The sequence below is a fragment of the Zeus faber genome (genome assembly GCF_960531495.2).
Source record: "Zeus faber genome assembly, chromosome: 20".
Classification (NCBI taxonomy): Eukaryota; Metazoa; Chordata; class Actinopteri; order Zeiformes; family Zeidae; genus Zeus; species Zeus faber.
Genome location: NC_137207.1, coordinates 3,221,765 through 3,239,474, shown reverse-complemented (window position 1 = coordinate 3,239,474; position 17,710 = coordinate 3,221,765). Strand labels below are relative to the sequence as shown.

At 41.7% G+C, this 17,710-nt stretch overlaps 1 protein-coding gene across 1 annotated transcript in view; it reads right to left on the bottom strand.

The window, feature by feature from the left end:
- The window catches only part of frmpd2 (FERM and PDZ domain containing 2), a gene marked incomplete at its 3' end in the record, with an annotated part of 38,638 nt that overhangs the window by 15,310 nt on the left and 5,618 nt on the right, over window positions 1-17,710 (bottom strand). Inside the window, exons 6-22 of the mRNA XM_080021902.1 lie at window positions 17,399-17,477; window positions 17,031-17,118; window positions 16,414-16,570; window positions 14,703-14,774; window positions 14,226-14,400; window positions 12,731-12,866; window positions 12,493-12,631; window positions 11,893-12,045; window positions 10,538-10,723; window positions 10,284-10,443; window positions 9,359-9,557; window positions 8,493-8,593; window positions 8,289-8,366; window positions 7,851-7,958; window positions 7,559-7,675; window positions 2,914-3,098; window positions 2,732-2,830 (exon numbers count right to left, since the gene is read on the bottom strand). Coding sequence (XP_079878028.1) covers window positions 2,732-2,830; window positions 2,914-3,098; window positions 7,559-7,675; window positions 7,851-7,958; window positions 8,289-8,366; window positions 8,493-8,593; window positions 9,359-9,557; window positions 10,284-10,443; window positions 10,538-10,723; window positions 11,893-12,045; window positions 12,493-12,631; window positions 12,731-12,866; window positions 14,226-14,400; window positions 14,703-14,774; window positions 16,414-16,570; window positions 17,031-17,118; window positions 17,399-17,477 — 2,232 coding nt within the window. The remainder of the gene's footprint in view (window positions 1-2,731; window positions 2,831-2,913; window positions 3,099-7,558; window positions 7,676-7,850; window positions 7,959-8,288; window positions 8,367-8,492; window positions 8,594-9,358; window positions 9,558-10,283; window positions 10,444-10,537; window positions 10,724-11,892; window positions 12,046-12,492; window positions 12,632-12,730; window positions 12,867-14,225; window positions 14,401-14,702; window positions 14,775-16,413; window positions 16,571-17,030; window positions 17,119-17,398; window positions 17,478-17,710) is intronic.

Sequence of the window (17,710 nt, the reverse complement as noted above, 5' to 3'; positions counted from 1 at the left end):
TATATAAAAGTATAAGGTGATTTTTAACATAAGATTTTGATCTTATTGCAAGAACTTTTTATCTGGTTTGATTCATGGATTTATTTTGCAGAAATGTGTTTGTGGTTGGGGGACGCAGATTTCTAACCCTAACCCCGATTTAAAGTTATCCTGCAGGGTGAAGTGAGAGAATGGCCAGCGTAAACTCCCTCAGCCCCTCTCTCTAATCCCCCCAGACCGCAAAGGTTAATCTGATCTGATCTGACCTAATGACCTACTGCTACGGCTGTACTCAGCTGTGGTAAACTCACTACCAATGTTCTGTGTAAATCTTTGATTAAATTTCTCACAGGACAACGGTAAACCGCATGTATCATTATGTATATAAAATTTATCGAAAATCATCTATAATAGTGTCAACAGAAAGTCACTCAGTCAGTCAAGCATCTGTTTTTTTATGCCATCACCAAATGGGAAGAGTCTAAATTCCCTTCATTTAAAAGTCCTGTGTTAAAAAAACAAAAAGCTAGAAGTGAAATCGAGTCAGTTTTCATAATTAACTAACAATTTCATATTAAAAAATAAAGTGTTATAAAAAAAAAGTTTTTCACTATGAAGCAGATTGAAACATTGCACGCAAATATACTGAAAAAATTACTATGCTGTGTGGTGGATGTAGGCACCCAATTATTGACTAATCAATTATTGACTTGTGGATTCTAGTTTGTCTAGGCTAGTCTGAGGAACACACATTAAAAGATACTCCCTTTATTGATAATATATAGCCTCCACTGTGCTATGGGGTTATATTTGATAGACTTGTTACACGTTGCAAATCTATTTTATGTTTTTGAGACCGGGTTTACTGCAGCCAAGTCAATGGAGAGTGGGAAAAAAGCAAAATTCTTTAAAGCGGTCAAAGAAGCTTCCGGTAAAAGTGAGTGAGTAAGTGACTGTACATGGATTTTTATATCCTGGTAAGAAACACGTACATTCAAATTTTCTACAAAATGCACCTAATACGTTAACAACTGTGAGATTATCTAATCCAAATAAAGAAGCTCACAAGTTTTGAGATCTAACGACCACGGGCTTCATCACTCTAAATATTATACCCAGATTTTGAAATTACAACCAAGGGTATTAAATCAGTAAATCCCGGGATTCACCGGGATTAGATTTGCATTAGTATATGTGTGTGTTGTGTGTGTTGTGTGTGTGTGTGTGTGTGTGTGTGTGTGTGTGTGTGTGTGTGTGTGTGTGTGTGTGTGTGTGTGTGTGTGTGTGTGTGTGTGTGTGTGTGTGTGTGTGTGTGTGTGTGTGTGTGTGTGTGTGAGGCTCTGTGTTGTCCCTGGGTATAACATCCACACCACCCTGCAATACTGTGGCATCCTGGCTTTGGGGACAAACGTCTCAATCGCCTGCTGCACGCAAAGCACAGATGCAGTAGGAGTCAATATGCAGATGTTCATGGTGCATTTCCTATGTATTGTACTTGTTTTTGTTACAGCTGTCAATCAATACAAGTGGTTAATGTAAACTCCACTGGAACAAATGGAGTATGGAATATCCTACATAATCAACTCACAGTATGATAGCTGCTTTGCTTGAACTGTACGTTCATATACGTGAGGTTCAGAGGTTCAGATAAACTAGATTGTACTGCACTCCCTGTACATTGTATCTGGAAATTTCCCACAGCCGAAACACTGCATTGAACAAAAAATACAAGGTTAGTTAAAAGGAACCATGTAAAAAATCACAGTGCTTTAAAGCCCTGTAACACGTGACAAACAGAAGGCCAAACAGACGCCAGCTAAGCCAGAGTAGAAATCCATCAGACATTGACGTGATGGAGAAACACTGCATGAGCAGGGATCAGAGGATAGAGAGGAACGAGGCAGCCAGATGTCGAGAAAAAAAAAAAAAAAAAAAAAAAAAGATAGATTTGATGGATGCAAACAAAAGAATGCACACCTGCTGTGGCCAGGTCGCAACAGTTGTGGAAGGGGTGGAAACAGAGTTTGATTTCTCTACCTATAATCGTCGTCAAAGGTTGCATGTATCTTATATTTTAATCTCCAACCTTCTTTGCCTTCTTTGACAGTAGGTTTTGAATAACTGCTTGTAATATTGACCCTAAAGCTAGCATCTGACAATTGTACAATACATCTCAAGGCATACAAATTGTTTGTGTTCACGTAGTATGTGTGTGTCTGTGTGTGTGTGTGTGTGTGTGTGTGTGTGTGTCTTAGTGTGAGTTCATATGTTAATGTTCACTTCTCTATATGTTTGTTCTGTGCAATAATGGTAAAAATCAATATATTTAATAATATGTTGACCATTTTCTCTTTCCCTGTTGAAGAAACTGCTTAGAAATCAGGAGATATTTAAAGATATTTGCATTTGCAGAATAAAAACAAAAAACTGTATTCACTACATTTACATTTACATTTACATTTAGTCATTTAGTCATTTAGCAGACGCTTTTATCCAAAGCGACTTACAAGGGAGAATAACATTCAAACTACATTGCGACAGAGACACGACCACGACCCCCACACTACATTTCAATGTGCGTTGTGGGTAAATTGGCATTGGACTAAAATGTGTTTGTTTTTTTCTATCCTAAATTATTTCTCAGACTGTTTTCCATTTAGAAGAGTCTTGAAAAGGTCACACATCCCAGTTAGCCCACTATACCCTGAGTGAGTGAGACGCTGCTTATAGACTTATCTGCCTGCCGACTTACAGATATGCTGATGCCAAGGCTTCCTCCCTTCTTCCTCAGCTCCACACTTATCTGCTCCGGTCTCACACAGTTCAGAGAGGAAGACAGAGAACAGCCGTCCTTCCAGATCACAGAGACAATGGTCAGTACCACCTCCTTTCTCACTCGGATGAGGCTAAAATGAATCCTTGGGTTAGTGTTACCTGTGCATTGTGAATACGGACATTGGGGGGGACATGCAGCCTGTTGGCAGGCTTTGGCGTCATCATGACGGAAATGACTTCATCCAAACTGTCTGAGCCAGAGCGACTGTCGTTTGCCAGTCTTCTGTGCTGAGGGTCGTGGTTTCTCAGCATGGGAGAGGACACATTGTTGGGGGTCGTGGTGGCTGATTTTGAAACAAAGTCAAAAGAAGAAATGTCAGTCAGTGGATCTTATTCTTTTGGCAATATGAGGTTCGGCCCTGTGCCAAACCTCATATTACCGACAGCATGTTTCAGAACATTTTAAGACCTAATAGGCTACTGATTATAACCATATCAACAGATTTTGTTCAAAGTGAATAATGACCATTTATAAAGACCACAGAACACACTGTCAAACCCGACAGCAATGATGTATTTGCTTTTATTCACTTGGAACGAGAGAGACCGTCTCCGGGAACTGTGTTGAGAACGATTCTCTTATCTTCTTTAGTCTTTTTGGGATACCATTTTTTTTTACGGTATTTTTTTATTAACCTGTACCTTAAGCATGCTTGGCAAACAACAGAGAGTATTTGAATGCTTTGCATTGAGGGCAGAGTTAATTTGTTCAACTGTTAATGAGTTCAACTTCTCAACCTGCAATGCCACTCTTTATTCATTCTTTAATCATCAAGAACTGCTTACGATAACTATGTCCTGTGGATGACTTGTGGGATGACCAGAGCACAGCTTTTTTGTTACACAAGACCGCCACTAATCCCCCTCTTTGGAGAATGATCTCACCAAGTTTTGGTCTACAAACAACAAATTATCATCACTACTCCAAAAGGGGGAGAATTACCACGGGTGAGACAAATAAACATAGAAACAAAAACAACGTGTACCTGGAAAACCATAGAAACATCAGACGAAAACATGTAGCGACAAAACATAATTAATTAAGTCTAGGAAAATTGGAAAAGCAATTTGGCATGTAATATTCGGCATGTAATAGCTATGGCCGTAAAGGAGGGAGTGAGTGTGTGTGTGTGTGTGTGTGTGTGTGTGTGTGTGTGTGTGTGTGTGTATGATGTGTCCACCAGTGAGTGCACAGGACTTGTCCCAATTGGTTCTGGTGTATGAGGTCGGAATTATATTGTAGTGCCTCCAAGCAGCGGAAAAGGCCCTGCAGCCGTATATGTGATCCACCACGTACTTTAGGGTCATTTGGCGGCTTTCAAGTTTTTTCAAGAGAATCAGAGCTTCCAAAAAAGGTGTCACTTGTGAAAATCAAGAAAATATTTTTAAAGCTATGACTTGTTAATGACAAGGGTGTGGCAAACCGTGTTTCTGAGATAATCACCTCCAAAGTTTTACCCACACCAGGTTTATTCAGCCAGCTCCCAGGATGCAAATAGGGTTGGCAGACAAACAAAGCCTCATGGCTCTTAACATTCTGCTGAATGGGCCAATCAGGAACAGCTCAACAACACAACAAATTTTGTTTTTAAAAAAGCTTTTAGTTAACAGTAGGAATATACATGTTTTATAAAGTGATATTATTTTAGAGTTTAAAAGTACGGACAACACAACAAAATGTAGAGTCTATCTATATTATGAGTCTCGGAAAAGCTGAAATCTGAAAATCGGTCATCAACCTCAACGGACTTCATCATGTCATCAACTTCTTCAGTTGTAACAACAACGGACGTATCGTCGGTCTCCTCCGGTGGTTCTTGAAAATATTCAGTTTCATCGTCACATTAAGTTTGAAATCCGCTGTTTGAAATGTTCTCCAAGTCCGGGATAATATCAGATTCTGCATGGCTGTGGGAGAACTGACTATCATTGCGGAAAACTAAGTCCAGTACGCGCTGCTAACACTGAATTGGATCTATTGCACTTGTCAGATTAAGGTCCAAAATATGATTCTGGCACCTGCTTCGCGTAATCCATAACGATACGGAGAAGAAAGTTTTCACAGACCACAGACAAATGAGACTGAAACACCCCCGTGCTGCGCTTTAACCGTCTGCTTAAGGAAGTGACGTAGATGCATGACGCGAAGGGTTCTTCTTCTTAGCCGTTTAACAACAATGGCTCCGTGTGTGTAAAGTAGTATGATTTAATGGTTGAATTCTATCAAAATGGTTTCACATTGTGACTTCACAACACATGGAATATGAAAGAATGATCTTCACCTGGACGCTCGCTTTAAAGGAAACGATAGATCGCCGTTGTTCAGTGCTGTTCTGCGTCTCGGTAAGTGAACTGCGTTTCCCCATGTAATAATAATGGAAAATTTAACTCCACGGTTTAACATTTTTCAACTTTTTATAAATCAAACTCGGTTTTGAAAATTCGTTGAGAGATAAAAAAAAACACAAAGGAACACAAATCTGGAAAAATCGCATTTTCCCTCAAGAAAGGTTTTTTCAACTTATTTGGCTGCTCCTGGCCATTTGATAAATGCACGAAATGGCGGTTTGTGCTGTGGTGGGACACATATGTACTCCACGACCGCAGGAAAGCTTCGAGCACCATGATCTGCAGCCACAGAAGACCCCTAAGCCCCCAGAGAAGCAGGAAGCCCACCGAGCAACACCCACGCATGGCCCCGAGGAGCATAAACCAGTCCCAGAGAGCGGATGTGGTAGCCGAGTGCGAATGGCTCAGGACAACCCAACGTCAGCCACCTCCCTCCCCTGCCAATGCCCACCAGATATGTGGCCCCTCCACTGGAGTGGGAGCCCATAACCGCCTCCCACACCGCAAACCATGCCGACGACGGTAAGCAGCCTCCAGGGGGCCCTGGAAAGCATCCGGTGGCGCAACGGCAAACAGCCCCCCACCCACAGCCCAGCCCCCAAGCGACAAGTGCCCCGCTCACCGACAGCGCCAGAGAGCGAGGACAGCGGACAGCCAGCTGCGACGATGGTAGTCCGCCCGTCCGAAGGAGACCACATAGAACATCCAACCAGCCCCGGCACTACGGGCCACCCCCCTTCATGGGACATGGAAGGCCACGCAAAGAGGGGCCAGGACCCAGCCCCACAATCCACATCCCCCCCTTGACCGAGCCCCAAACCTGCAAACGCACCCCAAACCAACACAAGGAAGCCAGCCGCAGGCACCCACCAAGGGCACAGCTCCCTTGCAGGTGCCGCAAAAGCCACAATACAGCAGTGAGTCACACGATCACGAAAGTGAGCCACACCGGATGCACTGATTTATCAGAAAAAATATATATTAAATAAAATGATTTAGTGTCTTTAATTGTATATAAGAATTTATACAAGTAATAACCTGGAGCCGCAACTATCACAGACCAATTGCACCTTGTGAAACCAAATCAAACCAAAAAAAACCTTTTATATCAATCCACTGTTTTAATTTAGGACATATAACAGAGAAAACGGCTTCAACCTGCTTTGTAGGTGCTTTGTGGTGAAGTTCCAGAATGATTCAAATCTTTTGGGAGAATGAACCGAATGACTTGAATGACAAAAAAAGAGTTTGTATATTCTGCAAAAGGGATTCTTTAAATTGCCTATAAGAGTAAGATGTTCAATCACTGGACGTGGTTGTCGGGTGTTGTTTGTTAATTTGATTTTAACTTTTAGAGAGTGCTCAGTAGAAGGAATTGTAGGCGACGTTGACCACCAATATTATATATATATATTTATACCTTTGGATTAGGGTTGGGAAGGATATTGTCATGATCTCCGCCTTCATCTACCTTCCCCTCCCCCTCCTTACCTGTCTCATTAATCCAACTCCATTCACCTGCACACAAAGCTGTTCCCGATCTGTAATCTAACCACTATATATGCCTCTCTCACCAGTCACCCATTGCCAGATTGTCTTCGATGCTTGCACCAGACTCTCCAGCGTTCTCCGGACTGAAAACCCGCTACCGACTCTGCCTCACTCCGACCACGTATCCTGCCTGCCCCTCCGCCTGTCTTCCGTCCGCTCTACAAATAAAAGACATTACCAAATATCCCTGCCTGTCTTTGTGCTGCAATTGGGTCCTTACCACACCCGTTACAGATGTAAGTGATTTGTCTTTAAAAATGTGTTCCAAATGGTTAATTCCTTGTAGTTTCCAAGACATGAAGATTATTGGTTTGTTTTTAATCAGAAAAATTTGAGTGAATTTGTTTGGAGATAGTGACCACTTGAGTTTGTTGAATTTCCACCACGCTGACAGTCGTTGCGATGAATGGGTTTTTAAAGCAGTTGTTTTTTTTTAGAGATTCAGTAAGGAATGGGAGATCAGATATTAATAACTCCTGACATTCTGTTTGTTCAATGTCTCGCCATCCATGGCCTAATTGGTTAAATGTGTTTTATGGAATTAAAAGGGTGTCTATCTATGCAAATAAACATGAACCGGGACACACATCCAGTTGAGGAGCTTTCATCACTTAACAGGACAGTTAACAGAACACTTAAAGAACACACAAAATCAAGGGACGTCGCCGGTTTCATAAAGTCCAACTTGGGTTGTTTTTGGTGCTCTTTTCACAGGAACAAAACAATGAATGAGTCCCAATGACTGTTTTCTACCTCAAAGTCTTTGGGTGATTCAAAAAAATGGGAACATGCATGCATTAGAATTTAGTTTTTGACAGTGCGTTGGGGTAGGATTAGGGGCTACCTTTGGGCTGGGAGATGATGAGCTGGACCTCCTCTGGGCTGTTCTGCATCACCTCTGCCGCCTCACTAAAGGTTACCCCCTCCAGACTGGTGTTGTTCAGGGATATCAGACGGCCGCCTAAAAGGTAAAAGGTGCACACAAAGACAGCGCGCCGTGAGGGGCTGGTGCAATCACTGTGGCCCTAATGTTCTAAACAGAACACCATGACAAGCTTTTTTTCCATTTCATCCTCTACCGTCAATGACCCCCCCACCTGGGGTCTGCAGTAACACCAGTGAACAACTTCCTCTACCTGGTCGGATGCGTCCGTCCTTATCTGCTGGTCCACCGGGTACAATGGAGGCCACGAAGATGCCAAGATCATACCGGCCGACGGTGTCCTCGCCCACGATCACAACTCCTGGAGAAAAGGCGACACCCATTCTCTGTGTTTTTATTATATTATCTCCAAGTGAGATTTTTTATCATTATACATTAAAACATATATTCTTTTGCATTACATTTTTAATGTACAATCTTTTGTAACGTTCCCTTTGCGGACTGGTGTACTACATGCTACATATCTTCCAGGACACTGGAAGGACTGCACACGAGACTTCACCAGATGTACTATTTGATTTATACTATGGTTTTGGATATACTCAAGACTAATTCGACGTGCTAAATAGTACACTAATATGCCATCTCGGATGCAGTGTTGGAAATCCATCTACGAGTTCGACCAGCTTACCGAGGCCCAGCTTCGGGTCTTTCTTCAGGAAAACGCATATGACCTCTCTCTCTGACGATGCTAGTTTTGTCTGGGTGTCTGCCAGACAAAATGCACAGCCTGCTGTCACGAATCAATACAATGAAAGACAAAACAAAAAATTCCACTTACTGGTGCTGATAGTGTGTGTGTGTGTGTGTGTGTGTGTTGTGTGTGTGTGTTCACCTCGGGCAGCTGGGGAACTATATAGAGCCTCTGATCCACTCTTCTGAGAACAGGCTGGTGATCGCATCCCTGTGCTACTATGCTGGCTACTGGAGCAACTGCTGGAGTAGAGGAATACATGTAACTGCAGAGAGTAAAACCACAGGAAGGTAGGGAAGACACGGGACACTGGGAAACAAAGATGAAAGTGGAGTTTGGGAGTTTCAAGTCAAATGGAAGATATTCCAACATCATTGTTTTCATGTAAGCTGCTGGGATATTGCAATTTCCAATATCAATCAAGAAAGTAGGGATCAACGAAGTAACTAACGATGTATCTATCCATCATTTGCGGCATACTTAAAGTACATAAAACATTTTGTCTAATCCACGGGCCTTTTCAGCCCAAGCACAATGTCCACCAGACGCCTGAGTGCCTTGTCAACTTGCGTCCCAGGCATGGTGTTCTGCTCCACTAAATATATGCACCTGGTCTATTTTGGCCTCACTGGCACCATGTCTCCATCTCTGTTTTCATTTTAGATTTGGATGTATTTGTTTTCCTTAATTTCCTACTTGAAGGAAACAAAAAATGATGATGACCCATCAGTGCAGGTCAGCGTCAGCTTATTACTGAAAAAAAGAAATGCTGCTGATCTAGTGTTAATGGTTGGAGTTTACTAATTTTTTTTGTCTAAAATATAATTTTCGATTTTTCACAAAAATATTTTTGACATAAAACAAAGAATTGGCTGACCCCTTGCAGTACCTACGCCCACCACTAGAAACCCACTGGTCTAATCACATGCAAAAATATCACAGGTAATTTTGATGATTATGAAACGCACACTATACAAGTGTGTGCAAGTGGAAGAAAAATAAACTACCTCTGCTCGTAAGGGCTTCGGCGCTGCTGCCTGATGCGAGTCTCAATCCTGGCAGCGATGTCGTCGCAAATTTTGGTCACGGAGTCGTCCTTAGGTGTGGTCAAACCACTGTCATCCTGTGGTGTCTCCGAACATGAGAAGGACCTGAGCCGACCACTCTGCCCACGGCAGATAGTTGCATATTGGACAAGATTGTCCTCTGGAACATAAAGAAAGATATATAGGATGTCTTACTGTCGAACATCAGGTTTTAATTGAAGTGGATTATGGTCACATAAAAATATATATATATATTTCCATGAGAACAAAATTATTTGAGTTCTGAAATTGATCTCAGAATTCTGATAAAAATCCAGAATTCTGAGTTTAATCTCATAATCGTGAGAAAAAGGATCTAAAATTCAGAGAATAACATCAGAATTCTAGGAAGATGAAAGTGAAAAGTCAAAATTCTGAGTCTATATTTCAGAATTTTAGTTAATTCTGACAACTTAGAATTCAGTGAATTGTTTTCTGAGAATTTCTTTCTCAGAATGCTGACTTTATTCTCAGGATTCTGACATTAAACTCAGAATGCTTGACTGTAATCGCAAAATTCTATCTTTTTCTCAGAAAAAGCTTCAGCTTTCTAGGCTACACATAGATTACAATTGTAGAAAAAATAAGTATAAAGCGCCTGATATAAGTAATTTCATTAGACTTTTCTCATTGCTTTTAGACAAATACAATCATTGTATCAAAGTAATGCTTTGCTAGATTGGCTGCATTACAAATTGAAGATCATTGAGAGAACAAATTAGATAACAAAATAATTGCAGGAAAAGGTGACACCTGAAGACGGTAGTTCTTCAAAGAAGGTAAACAACGTACACAGGGGCAGGCTTCCTAGGTGATAAGATATGACGATACTGGTCATTTGACTGACCTGAGACTAGGCAGTGGTTCAGCTGGCGAGAGTTCATCTCGTTATTAAATTTGTGCTGAGCAGAGCAAAGGTTGCACAGGTATTTGGCTATCTTCGATCTTTCAGTGACGAAGGTGTACTTCTTCTTGCTGCCGCGGCACTCAATCATAAACCTCCGCTTCTGCGGTGGGTGGATGGTAGGCAGAAGGTACGTCAAGTGAATTCCATGAAATCCAACATTATCATCTCTTCCTCAATCACCTTCCATGACTCACGTTCGAGGAGATGGTGGCGGTCTCCCTCCAGTAGAATGTCTGACTGGTGGACCGGTGTCCGTCTTTGACTTCGTAGACAATGACCCCTTTGGCACAGATCCCAAGGATGATCTCCCCTTCTACGAGCCTCTTCTCGCGCATCACACGGTGGAACAGCACTCCGTATTCAGGAAGGTGCTGACTGACCTAGTGGAGTTAAGTACCACACAAAAGCGTTGGTTTGACGAAAGAGAAACAAAATGTCCTACATTTCCTGAATTCAGGGTTAAAAAAGTGCCTTAAATGTTAAATCATGATGAAAAGCTAAACCGATTGATCATTGCAGTGTAACCAGGGATGGGCAATATTGACAAAATCAGTTATCACACTATCTTTGGACGAATACCCTGCTATCGATAATATGATGATGTTTTAGTGCGCTCATGAGATATTTACGCACAATAAATATTTGAGAAACAATCATTATTAATGTAGATAGCATGACCCAGTAGTAGGACTATAGTATGTAGTTCATAAAATCTGTATTATTTTACTGTGATGCAGCCTTGAAGGCAACATTGAACTAAGCGATATAACAATAAACAAACCAAACAAATTCGTACAAAATTCAAGTAAATGGGGCTTGATGTGAACAAACTCTGACTTTCGTCTCCCCGCACCACGCTCATTGCACTGCTGCCTCACAGCAAGAAGGTTGTGGGTTCGATTCCCACCTGAGGCGCTGTTGGCACCGTGCTCCGGGCGGGTTATCTCCCAAAATAGGAGCCTTTCTGTGTAGAGCTTGCGTGTTCTCCCCGTGCTCACATGGGGTTTCCTCCACCTAACGTCAGTAAGGACCCCTACTAAAAACATGCACACATCATCGTCTGACCAGCGATGGACACTCATCACCAGGTCCCCGGGCGCGTCCACGAATGCTGCCCACTGCTCCTGGCTGTGCCCCCGGAGGAAGGACAAGCCAGGATGGGTTAAACGCAGAGGCCTAATTTCACCGGCCACCATCCAAAGCATGTGCGTGCATGTGTTGTAGTGTGGTGTGGTGTGTGACGATTAAAGATTAAAGATTTGTTCTTCGTTCTTAAGTGAATCCCCAAATGGGGATCGACAGAGTCTACATAACACTACTCTGTTAAATGTTGACCGGAAATATCCTTGTTTCCAAGCTTGCGATGGCTTTAACAGGTGTGAGGAAAGTTCCTGTTGGTGTAACACAGGAAATGGCTTAATTATGTATTCATGTTTGATCAACTAGTCTCTTGTTAACACAATGTGCAGAGTTGGAGTGGCTCTACAGCACATATGTAAATGTTGTGCACCCCATATGTCAATGGGGTGAACAATAAGCTATCGCCCACCTTAAGGAACTCGAGCTCTGATTCGTCAGTAAGCATCTGGGCGTTGTTGGCATGTAATCGTAGCAGCTCCCCACATATGTAAGGCAAGGCACGTTTCTCCATCACGCTCTTGGAGGCATACTGGTCAGGCCGATAGTAGTTTTTACCGCCCACCTGTACACAGGAGAAAGCACGTCACAGAATTAGATTTAGATTTGATACGTTTTATATTTACACTTTGAATTCACTGGTAAGTTCAATCAAGCCAGCAGTGGCTGCTAGCAGAGGCCATGACAAACCAGTACTTTCACTGTTGACAGACGACTTTGTTCAATATAAAGTTCTTTAATACATTTACTTGAGTAGAATGTTGGATGGGGACTCCCCTCCCTCTCCAGAGTACTGTTTTTTAGGGCGCTTATACTTCTTTTTTAGTATAGCACTTTTTCCCACCGCTGGCTAATGGCATATGGAAATAAAACTCTGGTGACTTCACGTTTTAAAAGGATGATAAAATCATTGTTTGTAACTTCTAATGGATGAAATAGAAAAAAGTACATTATAAAAAAATGGAATAGTAATTCCACAACTAGTTGTTGATCTCTAAAGAAAGGTCTGTACCTCAGGTATGTAGTCTCCGTACTCTGCCTGCAGCGCCAAAGCACCAAGGTAAAGAGCAGTTTCCTCATGGCAAGACAGCCTGTCCTCCAAAAGGTCCTTCCTAAGCTGCAGGTAGTATTGGTGACGTGTCAACTTGTGCCTGGTGGAAAAGACAGCAGAAATATTAGGAGTTTTTCTATTTTTTCTTGTAATTTGTAAAGAAGAAAATAGTGCATTGAAGAGAAGGCGACATACTTACAAAAGCGAAGAAACGTCAGTGATGAAAAACTTCACCCGAAAGAAAAGAACACAGCTGGCTGTAGGCACTTTTTTCCAAATGTCTGGAGCGACTTTGGAAATCTGGGTGTCATTGTCGAGGAAGAAAAACTCATTATCTGCCAAAAAAAAAAGAGAAATGAAAGAAAGACAAGTTTAAACTAACAGGAACAGAAATAATTCCACTTAGGTACAGTATTTTCCTCTACCATCTACGCTTTTCATTTACCCAGGTAGCAAATCGACATTCGACCCACTTTGACCTATTATTTGCTTGGTCCAATGCCCTAACCCTGTGGGTGCAATGCAATAACCCTAACCCTGTGGCTTCACACTGACATTGCCGACCAAAAATACACTTAGCTATTGCTGCAATTTTGCACAATAATTAAATCCATAAATCACATCATTGTCTCATTATGTTGGGCCAATACATACAGTATATGGTTTGCCCAAGCAAAATGCCATTGGGCCAATGTATGTAAAATCTTGCAGGAAAATGCCATGCTGGGCCAGCTTTGGAATTGGCATAACTTTAGCAAGACAAACAAGGAACCAAATTTGCAACTTCAGCACACTGTCATTTTGAGAGTGTGAAGCAGATGGTTTGCTACATGGGCAGCCAGTCAGGTGGGCTACTAGTAAAGCCTGGGCCACACTACAAGATTTTTCAAATCTTAACAGTTGTTTAAAATGTGAGAGATCCCACACATAACGACATATCACGATATATTTAACAGTTTGGTTGTTATAGCGCCTTAAGTGCAACGAGTCCTAATTGCGCGTTTCCACACAAGATATGACATGGACAAGGTGTAGAGAACCCCGACTCTCAAAAGTGGAAATCTTGCACAATAAAACGTGACTAACTAGAGTAAACAAACATGGCAGACAACAGGCTAGCTTCATGCTTCGTAGCGTTTGGCATTTGCTGCCATGCTGTGGTGTGTATGACTTCTTCTGTATAAGTCAGCTTGGCTCCAGATTGGCTAACGGTCTTTCCCACATGACAATCCACAGACCACGTCCTCGGCTGTTCTCAGGGTTCCATTCCGTACTACAGGATATCGGATCGCAAATATTGAACATATTTCCGATTTGCCATTGGGGCAGACTTACGAGCAGATCGAGGGAAGTAAAAAACACTTGTAACATACCTCACACCACAGGATAATCTAGCATGATAATCTTTAGAACCATCAAAAATCTGGACTTTGCTCACGGTTGTCAGAAGGGGGGAAATCAGGGCCAAAATCTGCTTTATTATCTTGTAGTGTGTACCCCGTTTAAGTCAGATAGGCCACAGTCAGTCAAACAAGCCTGAAGTCAATAATTCCTTCAATCAACGAGTCAGGCAAACATAGAGATAACAACATCAAACAGACAGTCATTCAGTCACTGAAATGTACAGCACTTGCTGATCCATCTTACTCCCTCGCTCAAAAGATAGAAGAAGCAAAACTTCACAGTTCTGTTACCGTCAATGTAAGCCAGGCCAAAGTAGAAGTGTTCCACGAGGTTTGAGTGAGCCACTATCATGTCGAAAACGTCTCCCGCTCTAGACTTGACCTCACACTTGACCAGGATGTTCTGGCCATTTGGCATCACCACACTCAGCTCTCGCTGAGTAGAGGGAGACTTCCCTTTCTTTGACTGCAAAGAAAATGAGAAACTCAGTTTCGACATTGTATTGAACAATATATTTTTTTATATATGGAAGGAATAAAGGTGTTTTTTTTGGATTGGATTAGATAGATGGCAGGTTTGTCAAAACCAAACAGGGTGCAAGGATCCATTATAGGTGGTCAACAAGTTATTGCATGTTAAATTACATATTATATGGCTGATTTAGTTGTGACAACAGGGACATAATACCCAATATGGCCAATATGGCGTCTAGCAATTGGAAACGACTCTCAGAAAAAAATATGTATTTTAATTTAAGAAGAACTCACCACAATAGATCCTGGGAGCTCCAAGACAACCAGAGGCTCATCTAACATTCTAAAGAATTCAGGGCCCATTTCCTGGAGCAGATAAATATAAAAGGCATATTAGAAGGACCTTGTTTACTTTAAAGCCACTAACACACTATTACTACAAGCTACAAGGAAATCACACCGCAAGAAAAGGCAACATGTGCAGCTTTGGATCGATGCTGTAGATCTCACAGATTTATGGGGGTTGAAAAGATTTTGAAGATACTTCTATAAGTCAAGGCTAAAACCTAAAGTCTGAGATAAATTTAGCTCAAAAGTGACACTGTGTTGCTGTCTAGACGGGTAGTATCTAGACGGGTATAACCGCCTCTGGTTCAATGGAATTTTCAGTGACTATTCTTGACTGTTGATAATATTTTGGCAGTTTATAAAATGGTAGAAATGTTGATGTTAATTAAAGTGATTTAATTAAATGGTGGCTCGGACCCTCTTCAATCTGGTTTCACGGCTTCTCACTACTTCTAACTACATTGAGTAGGGCTCCAGACTAATGTTTCAAACTAGTAGCACTGGTGCCCCCTCATGAACATTTTAGGAGCACCAGCACAAAATGTAGGAGCACCACTGAAATCGATATGTAAGGCAGCAGATTCATATTCTTTTCTTCTTAACTGTATTACTGATAAATGCTTTCGTAATAAATATACAATTTACAGAAATAACAATGTGCTGTTTTGATTTAAAGAAAAAAGTCAACATTTTGAGGTTGGGAAAACCATCTGTTCTGCTCTGCACCTTCTGCCTTGGCACACACCTGTAAGGGTTTGGGCTCTCATGGCTTTACTACATTTGTACAATTAGGGATTTACAATTTGTGATAATAACAATAGCAAAAGCAATACCCCGGTGACGTGACAAGCTCATTACCATCATCACTGCAAATAATATATATAGTATATACTATATATATGTACTTTTATCATTGACTGTCTTGCACTTGTGTTCAAGGGCTTCTTGAAGACAAAACTTTTGAGACGCTCCGCTCATCACTTGAGCTTTCTGCGCCGCACATGAGGGGAGGGACAGTCCATTAAACATATGGCGGATTTCTTTTGTGTGTGTGCGAATATCAATAATTATTTCTAGGGCTGTACCCGCTCTGAATTTTATCAGTCGAATCGGATTCAGCTGTTCAATGCGAATGGAAGGTTCAATGCGCAGTGTGCATGGGGGAACGGCTCTGTTGCGCCTCCCCATTCTTATTTTATTTGGAGGAACGGTGGTCTCTCCGCAATCTGAGCGCACGGAGAACCGCGTTCGCCTCCGTGTCTGAACACGGACGCTTCACACATAAAAAAATTGTTTATGATTTCCCTTATTTATAATTGCTCGTCATGTAAAAAATATGACATTTTTGAAAGCTTCCATCTTTTTTTATCATGTTATTGTAATGCACACTGACTAAAAAAAAATTCTGCAGTGATACTTTCTTTTTCACTGCGTTAAGAAAAAATTCATACCGTCACAGCCCTATGTATTATACAAAAGTTTGTTCAGATGTTACAAGGTAAAGCTGCATTGTTTGCTCAATATCGACATTTTGTGTGACAATAATCAATAGTTCTGCAAATGGTAACACCTCAAAGCATACCGATATAATGCTGTAATCAGTGTAAAATAGCTATTGTTTATTATCATTGACATGTAATATAATGTACTGATTCACCTTGGGGTTCTTGTCATTGAGACTCATTGTGGACTCAAAATGGTCAAGGGCTAGTTTATTGGCATGGCAACCTCCATCCTGGTATGGACTACAGGGGGTGCGAGACAACTTCTGCCAGCTGCCGTAATTCTCTTGGTGTCGACTTCTCGGGGAAATTCTAGAAGATAAAAATAAAACATTTTCAGTTCTGATGGGGAGCCAAATTCTTCGCTCTTGGCGAAGTGAAAGAAGATAAATTAGCTGATTTAGACATGTATTGATATTTAAGTCACCAGGGGTTGATAATATGACAGCTAGTTAGAATAACATTCACTGCATTGCAATTTTTGTAAACCAAAACCTATCTTCAGAAAAGGGATCTTTGGGAAAAACTTTTTAAGGCACACTCATTGGAACTATATTTTGACATGCAGTATACAGTATATTTTGGCATACAGTGTGGAAAAACAACTATTCACCAGTTCAATGACCACTGATTGGCAATTTTTCTAATTATCACTCCCAGACTCCGCCCTGTCTGCCATTGGTCCACATGGTTGGCAGAGTTACGATTGACCCCCCAATGGAATGAAATGACCATCCACCGCTTTCCTTCTGCTGCCAGCTCTGGTCCATACCCTGTGGTTTCTGTTGCGTAAGAGGCCCCTGAGAAGGTTCTGGAAAACTTCCTCCGCCCTGTCCAGGTGGAGTGGTTATGGGAACCTCCTGGAAACAAAAAGGACAACAAAGATCAAATGGCCACCGGTGGAACTTGGATTTCACAAACTGCGCCTCACTTGGCCGCTCGGACCCCTTTAATATCTTACTTATTTATCCACGACAGACAGGTGGATGGCATCCACCAGCGTCCATCTCCAATTTAACCCATCTATCATACTCACATCGAAGCCTAATATCAAGCCTAATATAAAGTACACCCACCTCGTCAATGATCACTACAGTCCTAGACAGAGGCTTGCAAAAAGTTACTCGATAGATAGCATACCATGCAGTCTGTCCCTGACCATCTGACTGCGGTCTGTCAGTTGTGTTCCAGTTTCAGCACACATGGACACATGGTCTACCTGTAAAGACAACACTTATGGAGGTCAGGGGAAGGAAAATATGTGTTGTCAGCATTACAAAAAACACACCACCAAAGTTCTACTGACCACTGCTCCACAAAGCTGAGGTGGAATTTATTATTTTCCCTTAACCTTAATTACACTGATACTGTGGAAAACCATTTTAAACCAAACTGTTACTGTTATTCTGTCTCCGCTATAGAAAAACTCAATAACCCCACACATTGCCATTA